At 40.1% G+C, this 20,230-nt stretch overlaps 2 protein-coding genes across 3 annotated transcripts in view; both read left to right on the forward strand.

Annotated features, from left to right (window-relative positions):
• sash1a (SAM and SH3 domain containing 1a) overlaps positions 1-12,434 on the forward strand; it is a 271,869-nt gene extending 259,435 nt beyond the window's left edge. For both annotated transcript variants that reach the window (XM_084736840.1, XM_084736841.1), the window contains exons 18-20: positions 1,766-2,799; positions 8,896-9,027; positions 10,496-12,434. In XM_084736840.1, coding sequence (XP_084592966.1) covers positions 1,766-2,799; positions 8,896-9,027; positions 10,496-10,756 — 1,427 coding nt within the window. In that variant the 3' untranslated portion in view covers positions 10,757-12,434. The remainder of the gene's footprint in view (positions 1-1,765; positions 2,800-8,895; positions 9,028-10,495) is intronic.
• Positions 12,435-19,569: 7,135 nt separating this feature from the next.
• usta (uronyl 2-sulfotransferase a) overlaps positions 19,570-20,230 on the forward strand; it is a 121,588-nt gene continuing 120,927 nt past the window's right edge. Inside the window, exon 1 of the mRNA XM_084738114.1 lies at positions 19,570-19,726. The gene's annotated coding sequence lies outside the window, so the exon portion shown is untranslated. The remainder of the gene's footprint in view (positions 19,727-20,230) is intronic.

A 20,230-nucleotide genomic window follows, 5' to 3' on the forward strand; every position in this document is an offset into this window, starting at 1 on the left:
ACAAGGACATCTATTAGAAAATGCATAAACATGCATACCCCATTAAGTCATAGTGACTTAATTATTTTTTTGTGGTGAGCAGCAGAATTTCATGATACATCCTGTAATAATTCATGTGTAAAATCATTGTGAGTCATGCCTTACTTGACAAAGTGCACTCTTATTAATAAATAGCCCCACACTCTTAGCTTGCATTGAGTTATTTTTCAGTGTGTTTTATCAGACAGTCAGCAGACGTCTGCTCTGCTCAGATTTTATCTGATTTTCTGATGAAAATTAACATACTGTAGTAATTAAAGTAAATAGTATTTCTTGGAACTGTCGTGTAATTTAAGTTATTGTAATCTCTCGTATCTAATTGGCCATCGCAGACACCAATATGCTTAAACTTTTTTATTCCGTTTCTGGGAACCGTTAGGATATTTCATGACATTCCATCTATTGAACTTCTTCCTGTCATCCAACCATTTAAACTCTTTGGCAGGCCGCACTCTGTGGCACTCATCCATTTCATGCATCCATTCTGCTCTGTAAGCCAGAGGATAGATGGTAAGTTGCTTCAGCCTTTTGTTCCAGTGTTTTCTGAACCGTCCCGTCCAGATATCTGTATTTGGAATTGCTGCTATGACGACAACAACAAATCGGCCAGTTTGGTCATGAGTCAAAGAGCTTATCTTATCCCAGTGGCACTACTCCACCCCTTCTCCATAAACATTTGTCTAATTTTGACTGTGTGGATTGCAGATAAGCCTCGAACAATACGAATGTTTTTCAAACAACTCGGGTCTGGCACACTCATTAAGAATAAGTTGTGAACGTGTGCTGCAGTGATGCAAACATGCATGATCCAGACTGTTTATGTATCATGTCACTCTTGTCATAGATACTGTGTCCCTTCCTTTTCTGTAGCAAAATCCGCAGCAATCAAAAGAAACATAAATAAAGGAAAACAGTGCGGACGAAAAAGCAGCCAAAGTATATCGCAGGCATTTTATTAATATGGATGTTATAACATTATATCAAGGGATAGTTCTGATTACAATCTTTGCTGTGGACAGGGTTAAGAGCTAAAGGTATTTTAGCCACTTAAAAAAGGTCCACCTGAAAAAAATCAATATCAGTTTAAGTGTATGCTATATTTAGAATATTTTCACCGTTTCACCTTGCCATCAGACAGCCTTTTTCAGCAGGAAACCGGCATTATATAGGACCATATAGGAGAACATGGGGGTTTTTGGTCTGCTGTTGCCTCAATTTTTTTCAGTTTGTTTGTGTTAATGGGTGACTGGTGTTTTAAAAGGATAGTTTGCATTCACCATAGTCCCACAGTAACACAAATAAACTAACAGATTGAGGCAGTGGTACACCAGGGAGTCTGGAGTTTGGTTGTGTCTACAGTCAAACTCCACAGGCTGTGTATAAACAGCCATGGACTGCTGTGAATTAGTGATGTCTGTGGACATTTATTGGGCTGAAAATCTTTTCATGCAGTGTTAGCTTCCATGCTAGTGGGGGGGGTGTCAACTAGTATCTACTGTAGTTAATACAGTGACCATCTATAATTAAATCATACAAACTGGCATCAAATAATCCAAACAATCCCTTTACTGGGGACATGGTTGTAGGCAGCTGAAGAGTGACCTATTCCCTGTTCCCACTTTTACAAAAGAGAGAAAACACTTTAAACTGTGAAAGAATTTGGTGTATTTGGAGTTGAACTTGTCAAAATCTCATGATTAAGAGGATGAATGTTTTTATTTTGCAGGTAAGAGCAGAAAGGCTTCTCGTTCCAGTCGTTCCTCAGCAGGCCTCCAGTCTCCAGACTACCCCACACTGCCCATGACCCTCTCCACTGAGGCTCTGCAACAGAACACCAAGAACCAGCGCACAAAGTTCCCAAAAAGCTTCTTCATCAAACCCTCTCTGAAGGGCTTCAACCTCCTGGGGCTGCGCAGAGCCCAGAGACGGTCCCCAATCCCGGCCAGCCGCAGCTGCGAGGACCTGGATGGGCCCCCGCAGCCCACTGGACCCTGGAAACGCTCCCACTCTCTCGGAGATCTGCACTGGGAGGAAAACTTTGAGCAGAAGGATCTGGGTGTGGAGCTTAAACTCACCAAGGAAGGACCCAAATCAGACAACAGCAGCCCCTCAAAGGTCTGTAAAGAGGAAGGTTCCCCGGCGCAGAATGGGACTCCACCTGTGAGCCCAAAAGGAAGGGCCGACAGACCGCCCGTTCCCTCCCAGCTGCCTCTCCGCCCACCTTGTCGCACGACCCAGTCCCCCAACCTTCCAGAGCAGCTCTCCAGTCCTACCCCAAGTCCCCCTGAGTCAAGTGGGGAGAGGGTCATCCGGACTCACCCCAAAAAGCCTCCAGTCCCTCCTCCTGTTCCTGCCAAGAAGTCCAAGGAAAGACTCGCCAACGGCCTACGTCACCCTCCTCTCTCCCTGCCTTCCTCGCCGTCTCCCGCTCCCTCCCCTACCCACTCCCTCACCCGTTCCCACCCCAGTAGCCCCATAATCCGTAGCAGCAGCAGCAGCAGCCCGAGTGCCCCCGCTCTGCCTGCCAAGACTCCGAGCACCCCCGCCAGCCCCTGTGCCACCTCATCCGCCTCGTCCATGGGCGAGGAGCCAGGCACTCCGCCAGCAGTGCAGCCTCCGTGGCTGTCAGATCTGGGAGGCAAGGTGGCTGTTGCAAGGAAGGTTTCCCATGCCAAGATGAGTCCCGACCTGCTCACCCTCCTGGAACAACGGCTGCAGGCAGAGGGCATCGATCTCACAGAGGAGCCGTACTCCGACAAGGTTAGCAAAGTGTCATTAATCTAAACACAAGGCAAGGAAAAGCTCCTCACTCAAAACACAGACGCACCATTTGTATTCAGTTGATACGTCCTTATACACTTCAAACAGATGCTGGCAGTACAAAAACTCCCAAACTTTATTGCTTCAGTAATTGATCATTCTGAACTTTTGATACACATTTGAACATTCAACAAAAATATGAACACTTTGAAGTAAAACTTTAGATTTCTCTGCACAGAAAAGGTTTCTCTCAAATTTTGCTGACAAATCCCTGTTAGCGAGCACTTCTTCTTTGCCAAGGTAATCCATCCACAAAAAAGACATTTATTAGGCACTGAACTGTGGCTATTTCACATAGGGCTGCAGACACCAACTTTTTTTCCCAGGAGGGCAAAGTCATGACCCACCATACTCTGCCTCTGAGTAGCTACTACTCAGTCATTTTGTTGGGTAGGTTGGTTAGGTTTAGATGTGAGAAGTGATTCATTCATTCATTCATTTTCCGAAGGATAAGAAAGACAATGACAACAACAGAAACCATAAGACACCTTTAAAAACATACAATACATATGACATTAAAACTGAAAATGAAGGCTTAGTTCTTCTGTGGGAGTACATCAGGTACCCCCCCCCCGCGCCCCAGGAAAGCCAGGCTCACCTGGGGTTTTGGGAGAGGCGGTCATGCAGGTGTACAGACGAATCCAGGGAAGTACCTTAAGTAAACAAGCCATCATTGCTGCAGTGGCGTCTCCCCACAGTATGCAAGCTTTCATAAGAAAGCACAGTTTTCTGCTTTTACCTTTACTTTTTATGTAGCATTACTTTTGACAAGGATGTCTCGGAAGTCGGGAAGAACCTGTCCATAACGGACTTTGGTCCTGAAAATTTTGAATACCTATGGAAAACGGGATTTCATTTTTTTTTTTAATATATTACACAGTACTGCTCACATTTTTTCCTCTTTTTCTCCAACATCTATTTCTTGCTTTTGACACAACCTATGTCTAACTACTATGGGAAATTTGAAGAAGGTTAATATTGTCGTCCAGAAAGGTACCTTGTTTGCATTTTTTTAAACCAATCACAAATGTCTTGGGCAGTGCTGCTGTGTCAAGGGGGAACTTGTTTTGGTGGAATATTTGCACATCGAGAGGTGAGCTCTGGCATTAAAATGACTACATCACTGGTAACAGCTGTTAGCTTGTTTACCTTGGTACTATCCCAGGCACAAATCTTCCTGTTTTTGGCGTGTAGGTTGCAGACAGTTTTGTGCGTACAGACACAGACACACAGAGTGACACTAAGACATGCCACTGCAGTAATGGTGGCGTTGCTGGATGGGGGAACACAAAAAGTGGTGGCTGGATTCGTCTATAGGTTAATATTGGGGATGATGATGATGATAGGGAAGTTTTCCGACTCCCACTGATCTGCTCAAAATCAAAGCCATAAGCTACAGCTTACATCAGTTCAGGTCCTGCTTATAATCATGCATGCATTCATCATACTTCATTCTCAGGTTATTATTCTATTATTCAGATATTCTCTAATGACAGTCCATGGAGCTCCAAGCCCATTATCAGAGTCTTTAAGAATTAAGGCGGCACTTTCCACTGATAATAAGTCCAAGAAGTCCTTTAGCTAGTTATATTTTTTATAGCAGTCCACTTTATGGCTTTTCCAATTCCCAAGTATTGTCTTCTTTACAGAGTGAAAGGCTGAGGTGACAATATATTGTGTAGTTCTTGTGTGTATATTTGAGGAATATGAACATTTATTAACTCCTGTTTAATATCAATTACATCAGTCCATAATTTTTGCTACCACTGAACAGGGCGACAGTAGGTTCAGAGATGTTCCAGTCCTGCCTGCAGTGAATGTCTTCATTTTTCAAGATCAAACAAGATGATATAGAGATGCTGATTAAACAGCATGATTACGACGCAGGTGCGCCTTGGACTAGTCACAAGAAAAGGTCACTCTAAAACGTGCCGTTCTATCATAAATGTCTTTTTTTCAGGATCAAACTGCACACCTGTGCAATAATCATGATGTTTAATCACTAACTGTATGTCACATCTGTCTGCTGGATGGATTATCTTGGAAAAGACGGGCTGCTCACTGACGCGGATTTTAACAAATCTGTGAACCAGATTTCAGAGAAATAAGTCTTTTGTGCGCGCAGAAGAAGTCTTAGATCTTTTACTTCAAAAACGGGAGCAGAAACTTAATAATTAAAATAAACAAACACTCTCAAAGATATATAGAAAGATGAGGCGAAGAATTCTGTTAAAAACCACATCTTAGCCAGCACATAGCGAATACGTATGAAGTCATATTTCCATGCTTAATGTGAAAATGGGGCTCCAAGACACCTCGGGGCTATACTTGTCTGGCGTCAGGCTCTTTTAGTTTAGCATCGTAACATGCCTAACTTAACTTAGTCATAATTTGACTGCAGCTTGGATCCAAATTACTTTGTGTTAAGGCCAACAACATCAGCAGCTTGCTTTGGAACTTGTTTAGTTTAAAAATAGAGACTAATACGGTCTAAGGTTTGTGTGCTTCTTTTTGTGTGCGGATGCCTTTTTTTTGTATGCAAGAGCATTTGTGTGTGTTTGTGTGTAATAATAAATACGCTGCCTGGAGCTGAGTGAAAGACTGTGGGCTGAGTCCCACTATGATGCGGTTCAGACTGTTAAGTTTATGGGCTGAATCTTACTGAAGGCAGACGGGGTTATAAAACCCTCAGACCCCAGGCTGGGCCCCTTTAACATGGCGGAGCCCCCGACGTTGGCAGGAAAACAACACACGCGCGCGCACACACACACACACACACAGAGGCGTGAGGAGATGAGGTGAGAAACAGTGCGTTAGACCACAGCACCGCGCAGCTGGATTCTCATTAGACAGAAGTGGATTGGCAGAGACATGAGAGGCGCTCTGCTGCTGCAGTAGCAACATGTAGGGTTTGAGCCTGCACAAGCATGGAGAGCCAAGTATTAAAGGTCCAGTGTGTAAGATTTACAGCAGAACGTGGCAGAAATGGAACATAACATTCATAAGTTACCTTAGAATGAGCCCTTTTAAATCTACCTCCGTGGATACTGCCGTGTTGCACCGCCGTGTTTTTATAGAACCCCAGAACGGACAAACCAAACACTGACTCATGATACGGCTTTTCACATTTTTCATGAGTTTTGCAGCCGCCGTAGCTTCTCCTACGTCCTTAGCAGAGGAGGGTGAGGCGAGCATTGTTGCCAGATTGGTTTGATGTTTTCCAGCCCAGTAATGGCTCAAAAGCTGCCCAGATTGATTAAAAAAACACACACACACACACAAAAACGCCCAAATATTACCCATAATAAACATTACAAATGAACTCATAAGGAATAGTGAGTGATTTTTCAATAGAACATAATAATAAAACAACAATTCAAATGTTCACAAGTGCACTAGAGAGCAGCTAGGAAGCTACTGCGCAACTATGAAACTATTTTCTGATGGTATATGAATAACAAAAGTAACAGGCTTTATCTGACTCAGTACACACAATACTGTGTTGTCAAAAAGCCAAACAAATAATGATGATGTAATGTTGTGATTTGCTGCAAGTGGATGATGAAAAAGTTACGTAAAAGTTGTGCTAAGTGAGAGAATGTCTTTGCAAAACTAAGGAATACAGTTTATAAAGATAGATTTTTCATTTCTAATGCATTTATAAAGCAGCCCAGCTCATTGTAAACCAGCGTAAATCCAGACTACCCACCCAAGTCCAATTTACCCTGCGCAGTGCAACTAAAACAGCCCAGCTGGGAGGAAAACTGCCCAAACTGGCAACACTGGAGGTGAGAAGTATTCAGTGGCAGCAATGTGCAACCTCACCACTTGGTGCCACTAAATCATACAAACTGATCCCTTAAAAGTTGCTAACAAATATTAGGTTTTGATCTCAAGAGATATTTGCTGGTATAAATAATGAAATTAGCAGACTTTAAAATTGTTAGGCAATTTACATTTCCTCTTTTAATGAACTTGAATCTATGAGTTTTAGAAACTCCAGACTTTTTTTTTTGTTTGTTTCAAAACTTACGAATTTGAGTTTGATTCAAAACCTTTCTCAACTTTTTTCATAGTGTTGTAGGTACTCAGATATTGATGCTTTGGGTTCGGTTGATTGGTGCTTTGTTGACTGACAGTCTGAGCCAGCAGGCAAAATGAAACTCAACAATTAACAATCTTTCTTTTATCCCCCCTTTAAGACAAGATTCAACACTGATGCTCTGAGAAGTTTGCAATATTTTATTAAACAGAAAAAACATGTTTATGATTCTGAAACTAAGCTATCAAAAGCAAATCTCAGATATCTACTGACACAGATGTTCTGAAATTTCAAATAAGATCCTTCCCTAGGCATAAAAAGAGAGAGAGAGTAAAATGAAATTATTGTACGTCGTGAAATTCACTGTTGGCTGCCCGAAGGCATCTGGCCTCATATAATCCAGGCAGTACGAAGGGTAGGCTTGTGTGACCTTCTCTCCATCCCGCTCTCCGGAGAGATCAGTTCCTCCATCCACCCACCCTTTTCATCCTTAAAAGATCTCCGGTCTGGTTCGGCCAACCAAAACCAGGCCTCGCTGGAAACCTGCCATCGCTCCAGGTGTCTACACAAAAAGAAAAGAGGCAGAGAACAAGAGAACATGGTGGAAAAGTTCAGCAGAGGTTTTTGTGCCCCGCTCTATCTTTCACATCGTCGATGCTCGTGAAATAACTGACAAATTTGGAAATCCTGTATCCTTCCTCTTCTCTCTCCTTATCTGTTGCCCATTTATTGGTCCAAAACAAGATACAGTTAAATGCTAATAGCAGAAATATACGAAACCTGATCTAGAACTTTCAGTGTCGGTGAAAATACGGATTATGTTTTTGGTGATGTTTTGTATAGGAGGCAGAACATAATACTAAATAATGATGGGACATGGGACTTTGTCTATTTTCTAGTATATGAAGTTTGTCTTCATATTTCTCTGACTCCCCCAAGAATTGTGCTCATTACCTTGGTAGAAGATTTAATGTTTCGCCATTAATCTGCTTCATTCGGTCATGAACAACCAGATCTCTGTTTTCAGTGACTCAACAGTCCAGAATCTGAGTTCACAAATTCAAACAATTGAAAAATATGTTCAAAACCTTAGAACTCTAAAAGTAAAAATACCTACTGATAAAATAGGAAGAAATATGTTCTATTATAATCATCTTTCTTTAAAAATAGATTTTTTATGACAATGTTGTCTCAAATTTCCATTAACTGTCAGATTTTTACAAAAACATGAATTAATCAGGCATAAAAATGGTTAGCTATATCCTAAGGACCCCTGTCTCACATCCTGGTTTAAAAAAGACGGGAATGAGGGGATGTGCAGGAATACTGCTATCAGATGTGTCTCAAGCATAACACTCTGTAGTCCTTCTAAATCAGAGCTAAATAAGAATTATGGTTTAAAGATGAGTATTTTGATCAGCATTAAGAGAAATCTGAGCAACTTTAAAAAATAAAATGGCTACTCACTGCGACTAGACTGTGAAATTTATAAAATATAGCATTTTGTCAACTTCATAAGACGTCAAATTTTTCATCTGACAGAGTCGACGCCTACATTTAACAAAAAATTTAGGAGGCTGGACTGTTATAAGGTTTAATAAACAGGAGTTTGATCTTTTAAATTGTGCCTTCACAAATGTGACAGTTACCCATGATGCCATGGTCACTGACACCCCCCCTGCCCCCCACAAACCCTTCAAAGATGCTGGCTTTTGAACTTTCCGCTTATAACAGTCTGGACGGTCCTTCTGCTCTTCAGCCCAGAGGACAAGACGTCCATGATTTCCAAAAACAATCTGAAATATGGACTCGTCAGAGTGTAAAAATTAAAAATGCTCCTTTATGTGAACACACTTGATGTTGCCTCTAAGTCTCTCTCTGGTTAAATATTCACTGCTTTCTGATGCATTCAGAAGTCTTTAAAAATTATTTCTGTCTTCTTCCTCTAACATCTTTTTCCACGTCTAATGCCTCTCTTCCCTTCCGTCCTCCAGCACGGTCGGTGTGGCATCCCCCGGCCGCTGATGCAGCGTTACTCAGAGGACTTGGAGCAGCCTGTCAAGGACGTGGCCTCCACCATGGACCAGCTCCGAGTCAGAGAGCTCCGCAAACAGCACCGCATGGCTGTAAGGCAGCAACACTTATTTTCCTGAAAACTTTGCATCAATGGAGATGATGTCGCAGCAATTTCTGGAGTTATAGAGCTATATAACTGCTTAGTGAGGCTTTCCTGGAAAGTAACAATGCAGGCTGGAAAATAGGCCGGTTGTGACAGTAATTTCCCTGCACCCAGGGCTGGCGCCGTCACTGAGGAGCAGTGATTATTATACTGCTTTAATATCTGACAAGCTGGGTAAATGTGGAGATACAACTGTACTTTTAAAGTGACTTAAAACTTCATAGCAGAGATGGGACCAAGTCACTGTTTTACAAGTCACAACGGAGTCTCAAGTCTTTGCACTTACTTCCAAAATCTTTTAAGCTAAAATAAGCAGGGATGTCTGGATGGCAGCATATGTTGCTCCACAGCCTGTACTTTTTCATGTATTCAGCTTAAATGGCACTTTTACAGATGTGCAAGTTACCCATGATGCCATGGGCAGTAACACAAGTTTGGGGGGTTTATTTGTTGCCAACAGTTTTTGGTTTATTTAGTTTAGTTTATTTCAAAACATAAGAGTTTGTATTTGTTTGTATTCAAAACTCAAATCCAGTGAACGTTGCCTTTAAATTGAGTTTTCTCCACTTTTTTTTTTTTCTACACTGTATTTATTTGTTAAAATGGGTTTGTTAAAACAACTGAAAATAATCACTGCTCAAGTCCAAGTGAAGTTACGAGTCATTCACTGTAGTTAAAAAAAAAGTTTAGACAACTCAAAATTTCAATAAGGCAACTAACTGTAATAGATTTTTGAGTTTTGAGCCCGACAGACTCTTAGTTTCTCAAAAAGTTTTCGCAACTAGTGATCTTTTGTTGAGATAATTTAGTTTTCTTCTTTAGATAAACTTGAATCTTTTGGTTTTAGAAACCCCCCAAAATTGTACTTTAGATTATTAAATAAATACATTGTAGCAAAGGTGAATAATGTTTAATATTTTAATATTTTCAATTAAAAACATTTTATATTCCGACACCCAAATAATGACAAATAATTTTTAAAATACAATTTTTTGAGTTTCTAAAACTCAGAGACTCAAGTTTATCTAAAGAAGAAAAGCAAATTATCTTAACCTAATGATTTTAGGTCAGCAAAACTTTTTTTTAAAAGTTTATTTCAAAACTTAAGAGTTTGAGTTGGGCTCAAAACTTGAAAACCTACAGTGGTGAGTTGCCTTGTAATTTTGAGTGTTCTCAACTTTTTCATTTTTTTTACAGTGTTGGTGTTTAAGCCCAAGTAAAGTTACAAGTCTTTTTTGATTTTGTCAAGTCTAAGTCCACACCTTTTCTTAATCGAGTCTATCTTTACATGATGTGGCAAAATAAATCGGTTGTGCAGGAACACGGCTTGCATTGTCAAAGTTTCTTGATCCTTCTGTTTATTCAGTGAAGTGTCCTCCTCAGACTGTAACTTTTGTCCTCATCGTGTCCCTCAGATCCCTTCTGGAGGTTTGACAGAGATGAGCCGGAAGCCCCTGTCCTCAGGTAACATCAGCACAGTCTCTGATTGGCTCACCTCCATCGGCCTGCCCATGTACACCACGTCCCTGGCGGCGGCGGGAGTCGACACGCTGAGTCGCGTCGCCATGTTAACAGAGAGCAGCTTGTGGGAAGCCGGGGTGCGGGACGAGAGACACGCCCGCCGGCTGGTCAGCGAGGCACGATTGGTGAGCGCGCCCAGGGAGGTGCAGTCCTAACCGTGTCGGTGGAGTCGTATGAAATAACAGGTATTAACTCACTGGTCAGCACCATCTCATTTGAACGGAGGCTAATCGGCCCACGGGACTCAACGATCACCCGGGTGACCACAGCACTACAGTACTTCCTGTCTCGCACGTGTCAAAAAAAGACTGCTCTCTGAGTTTCTCTCTTTATCACTCTGTCTTTTTCTCAAATGTTTACGGCATTGAAGAGTGTCTCCGAACAGCCAAGACAAGATATAAATTGCCTTTTTTTTTTAAAAGAAAAAAAGAAAGGAGACTCTCTCTGTGGGATGGCTTCCCCTCTGAAGACACCCCCAAAGTCTTAAAATAAAGACTTGGATCTGCCTTGAAGGAAGATTGCACACTCTTTTGTAGGACGGATGTTTTTTAAATACAGAGAAGACGGTTTACTCCTGCATATTTCATAAGTGCTTCATTTTCATCTTTTGTGAGCGAGGCGACGTTATCCGAGGGTCTTTTTAAGGACGTAGCTCGGCCAAAGTCTCACTAATGGGTCCATAACGACGGCGACAGAATCGACTTAACGTCTGGACTTTTAATCGACTAAATACACGCACCAAACTCTGAATAACTGGTGGTTTTGAGATGGCTTATTTTGTATCATGTTTCTGTATTATAGCATAACGCATATCTTAAATTTAAAATGATTTATATGTTAAAATTTGTGTTTGCCTTTTGAATGTCGCAGCCTTATTCGGAGGCCAGCTCTCTCAGTCATTGCTAAGCTGATACAAGCTGCCATTTCATATTATTATACTGTATGTCCTGTTTCACCGCGGGTGCACACGCTGCTCCGGTATGAGTCTTGCAGAAAGCTCTGTTTTTCTCCAGTAATCACAATCAGCTTTCACAGCAACAGTACATTCCCCCTGTATCCAAGCACATATTAAGTTGCCTTACCATTATGAATGAATAGCTTCATCAGATAGACCATATGTATAGTGTTGACTATACGGTGACTGAGGCTGAACTGTGCTACAAGCCTTTTTTTTGTGTTCTGAATGTGTGAAATAAGTGAGATTTTATAAACATTTTAACCAGATAATTTCAGTGATGCACATGGACGCGGACCACAAAACATGCCTCTGACGGATTGTGGTCTCTACACGTGTGAAGCCCAGATGATAAAAAAAAAAAAAAAAAAGCCACAGACACGACACAGACGTCGTCCCGTGTTTAACACCCCTTTAACATCCCAACGGCACATTCGCTGTACATGTTTCATGCAGAGGGTTGTGGGAGGAGAAGATAAAAATGTTCCAAAGACACAGCTGACATCTGGGCTGTCATATCTGGAATTTATTGGACTGTCTTCACTTTGGTTACAGTGTTCAGGAGTTTGATTTATAGCTGGATAATAAGCTGTTTGGGACTTTTTAAACACATTATACTGTAGCTATAATCAATGCTGGTCTGAAATTCTTAATTGACCCTTCCTAAGCCCCACCCCTTACATATAACATATGTTAATATATACCATATGACTATAAGACTTATGGTCACATCTCAAGTTAGCTAATGTTAGCCAGATGTTAGCTAACTAGCTAGCTAATCTACCACAGCAAACAGAAAAAGTGATATATAGTCACATCTTAAGTTGGATAATGCTAGAAAAATGCTAGCTTACTAGCTAGCTAATCTACACCAATTGTTAGCTGCGTAGTTACATCTGATACCTAATGTTAGCAAAACACTTGCCTACTTGCTAGCTAATTTACATAAATCATTGGCTAGCTAGTTATATCTGATACCTAATGTTAACGAAACTCTAGCTAACTAGCTAGCTGATCTACATCAATTGTTAGCTAGCTAGTTACATCTGATACCTAATGTTAGTACAATGCCAGCTAACTAGCTAGATAATCTACATAAATTGTTTGCTAATTTGTTACATGTTATACCCCAATGTTAGCAAAATACAAGCTAAATAGCTAACTAATCCACATCTATCATTACCTAGCTAGTTATATCTGATACCTAATGCTAACAAAACTCTAGGTAACTAGCAAGGTAATCTACATAATTCGCTAGCTAGCTAGTTACATCTGATAGGTAATGTTTGCAAAATGCTGCTAACTAGCTAGCTAATCTACATCCATTTTTAGCTAGCAAGTTACACCTGATACCTGACGATGCCAAAATTCTAGCTAATTAGCACGCAGATATACATCAATTGTTAGCTATCCAGTTAGCCAATGTTTTGCTAACATTAGCAAATTAAGATATGACTGTATTTCTTTAGCAGGTTCCTTCTTTTAACCATCTTCAAAATTTGGTTTTCTTTTCAACATAGACAAGCTTAGTACATCTAAGTACAGGAAACAGGAAAGGAGAAAGTCGACTGAGGTTCTGTTCGGTACCAAGCATGCTGTTAACTGTGATTGGAACACAGAGCAAAAAGGGGCGGGACTTAGGAATGGTGAATTGCGTTTCCCAAACACACTGAGGATAGATGGTGAGAACAGTTGTTTTATCAGGTGAAAATCTGACCTCCAAGGTCAGCAGACACTATGACACTAAATAGTCTTGCAAATCAGGGAAATACTGCGTCGGGTCAGCCTGTTAAGGAAACTTTGGGCCAAAAACTGAAAACAAACTCATTTCATTTGCACACTCTGCATGAAATAGAGCTAACAATTATTCCTTGTTTTTGTTTTTTTTTTTGTTTTTTTGCTCTTATTTCTAACAGTTGAGTTCTGTGTTTCAGACTCAGAACTGAACTGAAAACTTATTCCATGATTTCATGTTTCAAAATTTGAAATTTGACCAAGTGTTATTGCTAAAATTCTACTTTTTTTTTGCAGTGGGCATTCGGTAGATAGATGTTTGATGCCTTTTTTTCCTCTTCAATCAAAGTGGTGCTCTGAGAAAGCGAGAATGGGGCGGGGGGTCATTATTATTAAAAAAAGTAAAAGACCCGAGGAGTGTTTTGTAAAGAATGAAAATACTGACACTGTAAATGCACTTTAGAGGGTAAATCTAGCTGTTTTATAGGCGAAATTGGCTACATTTTGTTCACGGGTCCACAAATGGACATTTGTTGTCAGGTATTGTAAAGGGTTTCAGTGGGTTATGCTGGTATTTTATTTTTAGTATTGAGTTCCCAATGCCAAGTTTGATAACCATTCACGGGTTAACCTCTTTCCAGTTCTTCACCTCCAGTTTGTTTTTGCAGTCTTACAAAAATAAATTCTTAATTACATATATGAAATGCTTAGCAGAAGTTGCACATTCTGTATATGTAATTGATATTTAAATAACTTATTTTTGCTTTTTTTTTCATATCAACTGTAATTAGCTGTACTATATGAATAGCAATACCTTCCTGCATAATGCATATTGCTTTAGCCAGTGAGGAACTACAGTATGTATTGTAAAATATGTGTACAAATTATTTTATTTGGTTTTCATCTACCTAATGATTGTCCATACAGATTTGCTTGTGTATTGAAACAACAAAAGTAATGTCCATAGCTATTTGTCATTCTGAAATATAATAAAAACTGTTTCTTGCCATACGCTGGCCTTCTGATTGTCGCTTTGCACGTACGCCACACTGAAGAAGAGAGGGTCGCACACAGGAATACAAAATTTAACTGACTTTTACTTGATCATGTCTGGCAGTAGGTTACATTAAGTGTTTGCAGCCATCCAGCCTTAATGAGAGTTTACAGACAGATACACAATCATAATGGATGTCAGTAAGTTACCACTGTGGCTTCACAGGAACAGGTGAACAACACTAATCATTGCGACGTATTTAACTTTTTGCATGAAAATGTCAGCGGTCTGTGGAGAAAGGTTTGGCTCCACACATACACATTCTGCTATAAGGGCCTGCCTTGTTTGCTTTTCTGTACAAACGGCTCCAGCAGAGCCCTGAATGCAGCGACGGTGCTGCTGCAAAATAGTATCGAGGCGGTGGAACATTTGCAGGTCGGGAAGCGAGCTGTGGTGTTAAAATGACCACATCACTGCAAAAGAAAAGGTTATAACTGGTAGCTTGTTTATGCGTGTACCGTTAGCATCCCAGGAGCTAATTTGCCATTTTCAGCAGCGTGTAGGTTGCAGCTCGGAGGCTGTTCTTGTTGCAACGCCGCTTGAAGCAAGCAACCAATGGCAAGACTTATACCAGTGAGTCACACTACAGCAGCACAAACTGTATGCATCGTGTTGCCATGGGAACCTGAGCTGGTGATGGAGAATTGTTTTTTTCTTTCCTGTTTGCTTCAGGTCATATTAACACTTTAATCTTTACACAGCAGACCATCCACACACTGAAAGAACGATGACACTTTGAATGTTTTAAGTTTGAACCTGATTTACTGTCAAGTCTGTTTTGCTGTGCTCATACTGCAGCTCTAAACACCAATTAGAAAATTGATTAGTCTGTCCTGTTTATCACAGATAATATTCAATCAGTAGCACTAATTTCACAGAAAATTAAAATAAACAGCAGCATTAAGAGTGCATAAAGTCAGTGGGTAATTTTCTGATAGCTTTCTTCTTCTTCTCTTGCCTTATTTGCAGCAACAGGGTTTTTGCTGCAAAATATTTTTTCATAGCTCTTCATTATAGCAAATTGGGCGTCGATTATCGATCCATTTTGTGCAGAGGAAGAGTCAAATGAAGCGTCAAACGCCTCCTTTCATGTGAATGTGCACAGAAACTGAAGAAGAAAGCCTGAGTTAATTAAACCACCGTCGTGGCACCCGTTTATCTCTGGCCGGGCTTTTAAGTTTCGTAAAGCCAGCTCATGCAAAGAAAGACAGGACTGCTTCGTGGTTCAGCCCTCAGGTTTCTCAGTGTTCATAAAACAAACCAAAAGCAATAAACACTGAGGGATCAGACCGGGGAACTTCCAACATATGCACCATATGTAATCCAAGCCACATGTTATCCAGCACAATAAAAAAAAATTTAATAATTTTCCTAATTCCTTCCAAATATATAATCGCAGTGACATTTTTTGAAAAATATCACTTAAAGTAAAAATGATTATTTTGTTTAAAAAGTTTTGGTTATATTCTGGAAGTTATTATGTCAGAAGGCTTTGCAGAAAAGGTAAAAAGTTGTCTTCCTCATTCATGCCAGTGAAGTAAAGGGTTTTCAAGTCATAAATCCAATAACACTCCCAATGTAAAAGTAATTTTTCAAGATTACCGCCCCTACAATTGACCCACACCTTTTCAATTCAGATGCAGTTCCAGTACATTTTAAATTCAGAATCAGTCGGATCAGTCTGAGCTGTTCGTAAACAGCGATTGTTGCTTGTTGAGTCTCATTCCCAGAAATCCAAGATTTTGCGTTGGTGAAGCAAAATAATGAGAAAATACAGGCAGAGGACAGAGTCTCTGCAGACACAGACACCAAAACGCAGCAGTCGGTCATAAGTGATGATTGAAAGAGATTATTTTATACCTTTAAAACCTCAGTTTTGAGTCCATGTTCCTACAAACTGGGAGCTACATTGATCTGAATTTTTAACTTTTGAGAAGTTTGACCTGTATTTGTTGCTATGACAGAATAATAGACACATCACATGGGCAGTGTTACGTGTAATTAGGGTTCTTATTTTGTGCACAAAAACGCACAGTCATGGAAAGACGTGGGCTCGACCCTCTGGCTCCTCATCAGCGTGGTTAACTGTGACACTGGCCTGTTGATAACTTTCTTAATAACATTTTGAAATTAAAAAGTGTGGATGGGCAACAAAGGGAACAATAACACCAGACTTAACCCATCCGTCCAAACGTGTTATTATCTTTATTCTTAGATATAAGAAAAAGAAAAGAAGCAGATATTAATTTTTTAGGGTTTGGAAGGAAAAGTAGAAGACGGCTCTGTGACCTTACTAGGATTCTTACGCTGCAGTATCTCTGAATAACATCCTGCACCTCCTGTACTGTCTGAGGTGCATTTGGTTGTTGTATCTCTGAAACCAAGGAGCTTAAAAACATTGTCTTGTTGTGTCTGGCTCGTAATGCCTCATTTAGAAAACTATACACATCTGCTCAGGACCAAGAGTTCGGCTGCCTGTCTGGCTCTTGTTGCAGTGCAGCTGTTGTCAATGAAACCATGCAGAGGTTTTCCACTTTTTTTTTTCACGTCAAGAAACCTCAAATAGGTGCCCGTGATAACATTTCCTCCTGACAGACTGCATCTGAGGAGACTTTACCATCTCAGCCGGTGTTTGGTGTTCTTCTGAGTGGAAAACACGCAAAACAAAACCTGTTTAGTGTGTCTCCCTTTTTTGCTAAAAAAAAGGAGCCACTGTACAGTAATTTCCCTTCACACGGCTGTAATGAGCAGTTAGCTTTCCAGTTAACAGCTCCACAGATACAATTGCTCATCCAATTTAAAATATCTCAGGAGGAAAAGATGAGACCTTATTGCAAATGAATGCTCTCAGCCTCAGGTTTTCCTCCCATTATTCTGAGACACTTTTACTCTGCAGTGTTGATGCACATCTGAAAGCCAGTCTACAATGAGAAATTCCTTTTCAGTATTCAGTTGTGATTTTTTTTTCTTTTCTTTAAGTTACTGGAATAATTAGCAGACAGAAATCTAGACCTGCAACCATTAGCCAATTTGTCGATTAGCTGTCAGCTATTAAATTAAGCACCAGCTATTTTGATTAATTATTAATCATTCTGAGCCATTTTCTAAAGACAGAATGTCCAAATTCTCAAATTTCAACATCTTAAATGTGAATATTTTCTGGTTTCTTTACTTCTCTATGACAGTAAACTCAACATTCTCAGGTTGTGGACAAAGCAAGACATTTCAGGACATCGCATTAGGCTTTTTCACTGTTTTCTGGCATTTTATGAACCAAAATAAATGAGAAAATGATTGACAGATTGATCGATAAGTAGCACCTCAGTTCCAAAATGTTGGGATATTGTGTAAAATGTAAATAAAAACTGAACGCAGCGATTTGCAAAAACTATACTCAACTGAATACAATATAAAGACAAGACTTTTAATGTTCAAACTAATAAACTGTATTGTTTTAAGAAATAAAAAATACTCTGGTTCTGAATTTAATATTCCAAAACATGCATACATCATCTTTTCTTTTAAAGGGGTAGTTCACCCAAAAATGAAAATTCAGTCATTATTTACTCACCATCATGCCGAATGAAGGTTGGGTTCATTTTGTTAGTCCACAAAACACTGCTGGAGTTTCACAGGAAAACAGCATCGCAGAATCTCCCAAACAATGGAAGTGAATGGTCACACCACACACACCCACTTCAGACAGTGCACATGTGCATGTAAATGAGAATCAAAGCTAAGGATCTACAGTGAAGATTCAGGTTAAAAACTCGGTGTAAATAACTTTTTTTTAATTCAACTTGGCATGTCGGGGCTTTAGGAGACTTGGATTATACCAGACGAGCAGTATGGAGGCATTTTATGTTTTATTCTGTTTCTTCCTTCCTTTGTTTGGGAGATTCTGCATCACTGTTTTCTTGTGGACTAAAAAACTAAACCCGACCTTCGATCCGCAGATAACGACTGAATTTTAATTTCTGGGTGAACTACCCCTTTAAGAAAACTGAGTAAGCGTTTGTGAATTGAGGACACTAACTGTTGAAGATAAATTCTTTCATATTCTCGCTTGATATACGACTTCGGGTCCTCAGCAGCTTTATGATTCTAAAGATTCTTCACCAATAAACTGTAATGAGTGCGATACTTTTATCAGCCCATGTAGGGACATTATTTAAACACCCATAGGTCACTGGAGGTCACCTCAGTAGTTCCTTGGAAAGTTTGTGACTCCTGAAGTTTACTTTCGAGTTTGAAGTTAAATCCAACTATGTGAATTTGTAGCTCCCTGGGTTTTCCTCCCTGTCTGTTCTATCCTATTGATTCTTATCATGGTGGGGTAAACTCAATTAAGAGGCCTCTTAAGTCTTAATACAGACTCAGAGGGAACCTGTTCAGCTGTGCAGCGGTCCGTTCATTTCTCCTGTTCTCTCGCTATTTAGCAAATATTATTTACTCTAATATAACTTAGCCACAGGTGGGTAGACGCACTGTTTACTGCATCTGTGCAGCATTTTACAAACAACAGAGGAACTTCAGCTGATTTCCAGCTCCAGGATGTTATTGACTGATAAATACTGCAGACCTGATTCATCAAGGCACTGAGTTAACAGCTAAAACCTGAGTGAACTTTTTTAAACTGTTGTTTTAAACATGTTAAAAGAAAAAAAAAAAAATACAAGTATTAAAATATACAAACAAACAAAAGTAACAAAAGAGCTTAACAGCAAATGATCAGCAGAAATAAATAATGTATGCGTGAAAAGTCCTATCTTTATATTTCTTCAATAAACTATCTGACATGCTTGAGAAATCAAAAGATGAACATTCATAACACAGCAGGAGCAAATAAGCAGAATACCATGAACATTACCTGTTTATTTTAACCATTGTTGGGCAGTAGCGGCGTTACAAGTAGCGGCGTTACTAGTTTAACTACATTTCTCAGTAACGTGGTCGTAACGTCGCTGTTTACTACATCAAATAGCTTTTCAGCAGTGAAGCTCCTTTAGTGATCAAGTAACGCGGTAGCGTCCACGGAAGCTACATTTTCCCACGCATTTCTCAACCTTAAATGCGTCTCTCCCATGTGACGTCACGTACCTGCCCTCCTGCTGATGGCTGCCACAGACTGTGTAGAAAAAAATGCCCGCGAATTAGCGCAGCGGGGCAAGATGGAGCGCGCGCAGCAGGAGATGGTGGCAGAGCAGGAGGCAGAGACACGTACGTGTCGTGAATCTCCATGGCCAAACCTTAACAAGTTCATGTTACTTATCGAGTCCTCACAGAACAGTTACACGTTCCGGTGTTTACTGTGGAACCCTAAAAAGGAAGCTCCTGTCAACATCCAAGACGTCCAACACAAATTTAAGGACACACGTTCAGGTATTTCCCGAAGTTAACACAACAATCGCTAGCTAAGCTAATCATCACAACTCAGTCAGCAAACACCAACAGCTAACATGGCGCTAGCTAGCAACATGTCCTTTGGCAGCAAAAGAATAAAACTGTGTGTGAAGGGAATTTAGGCAAGAAGAGGCAGGAAAAATGAGAAGACAGGAGAAGCTGAAAAGTATAACTTTGGGTTATGTTACTCAGAAATATTAGAGCTACTTGTGCAGGTTTTTTTTTTTTTTTTTAACAAACTTCTCTACAAATCCAAATTGTTGTGGTCGATTTAAATAAATAATTTGATATTTGTGCAGATTGCTCCTACTACAGAAGGGGGCTGATAAATATACTACTAAACACAAACAGACAGATACTTTATTTTTACTTTAAAAAATAGCTTTGATGTAGTTAAGCTACTTTTGTCATTTTATTGTAGCTTAGCTTGCTACATTTCTCTGGTGGGTAGCTTCAGTGTAGTGAAGCTTCATTTAATGTAGA

This window comes from Lutjanus erythropterus, chromosome 15, assembly GCF_056507025.1.
Source record: "Lutjanus erythropterus isolate fLutEry1 chromosome 15, fLutEry1.hap2, whole genome shotgun sequence".
Classification (NCBI taxonomy): Eukaryota; Metazoa; Chordata; class Actinopteri; order Lutjaniformes; family Lutjanidae; genus Lutjanus; species Lutjanus erythropterus.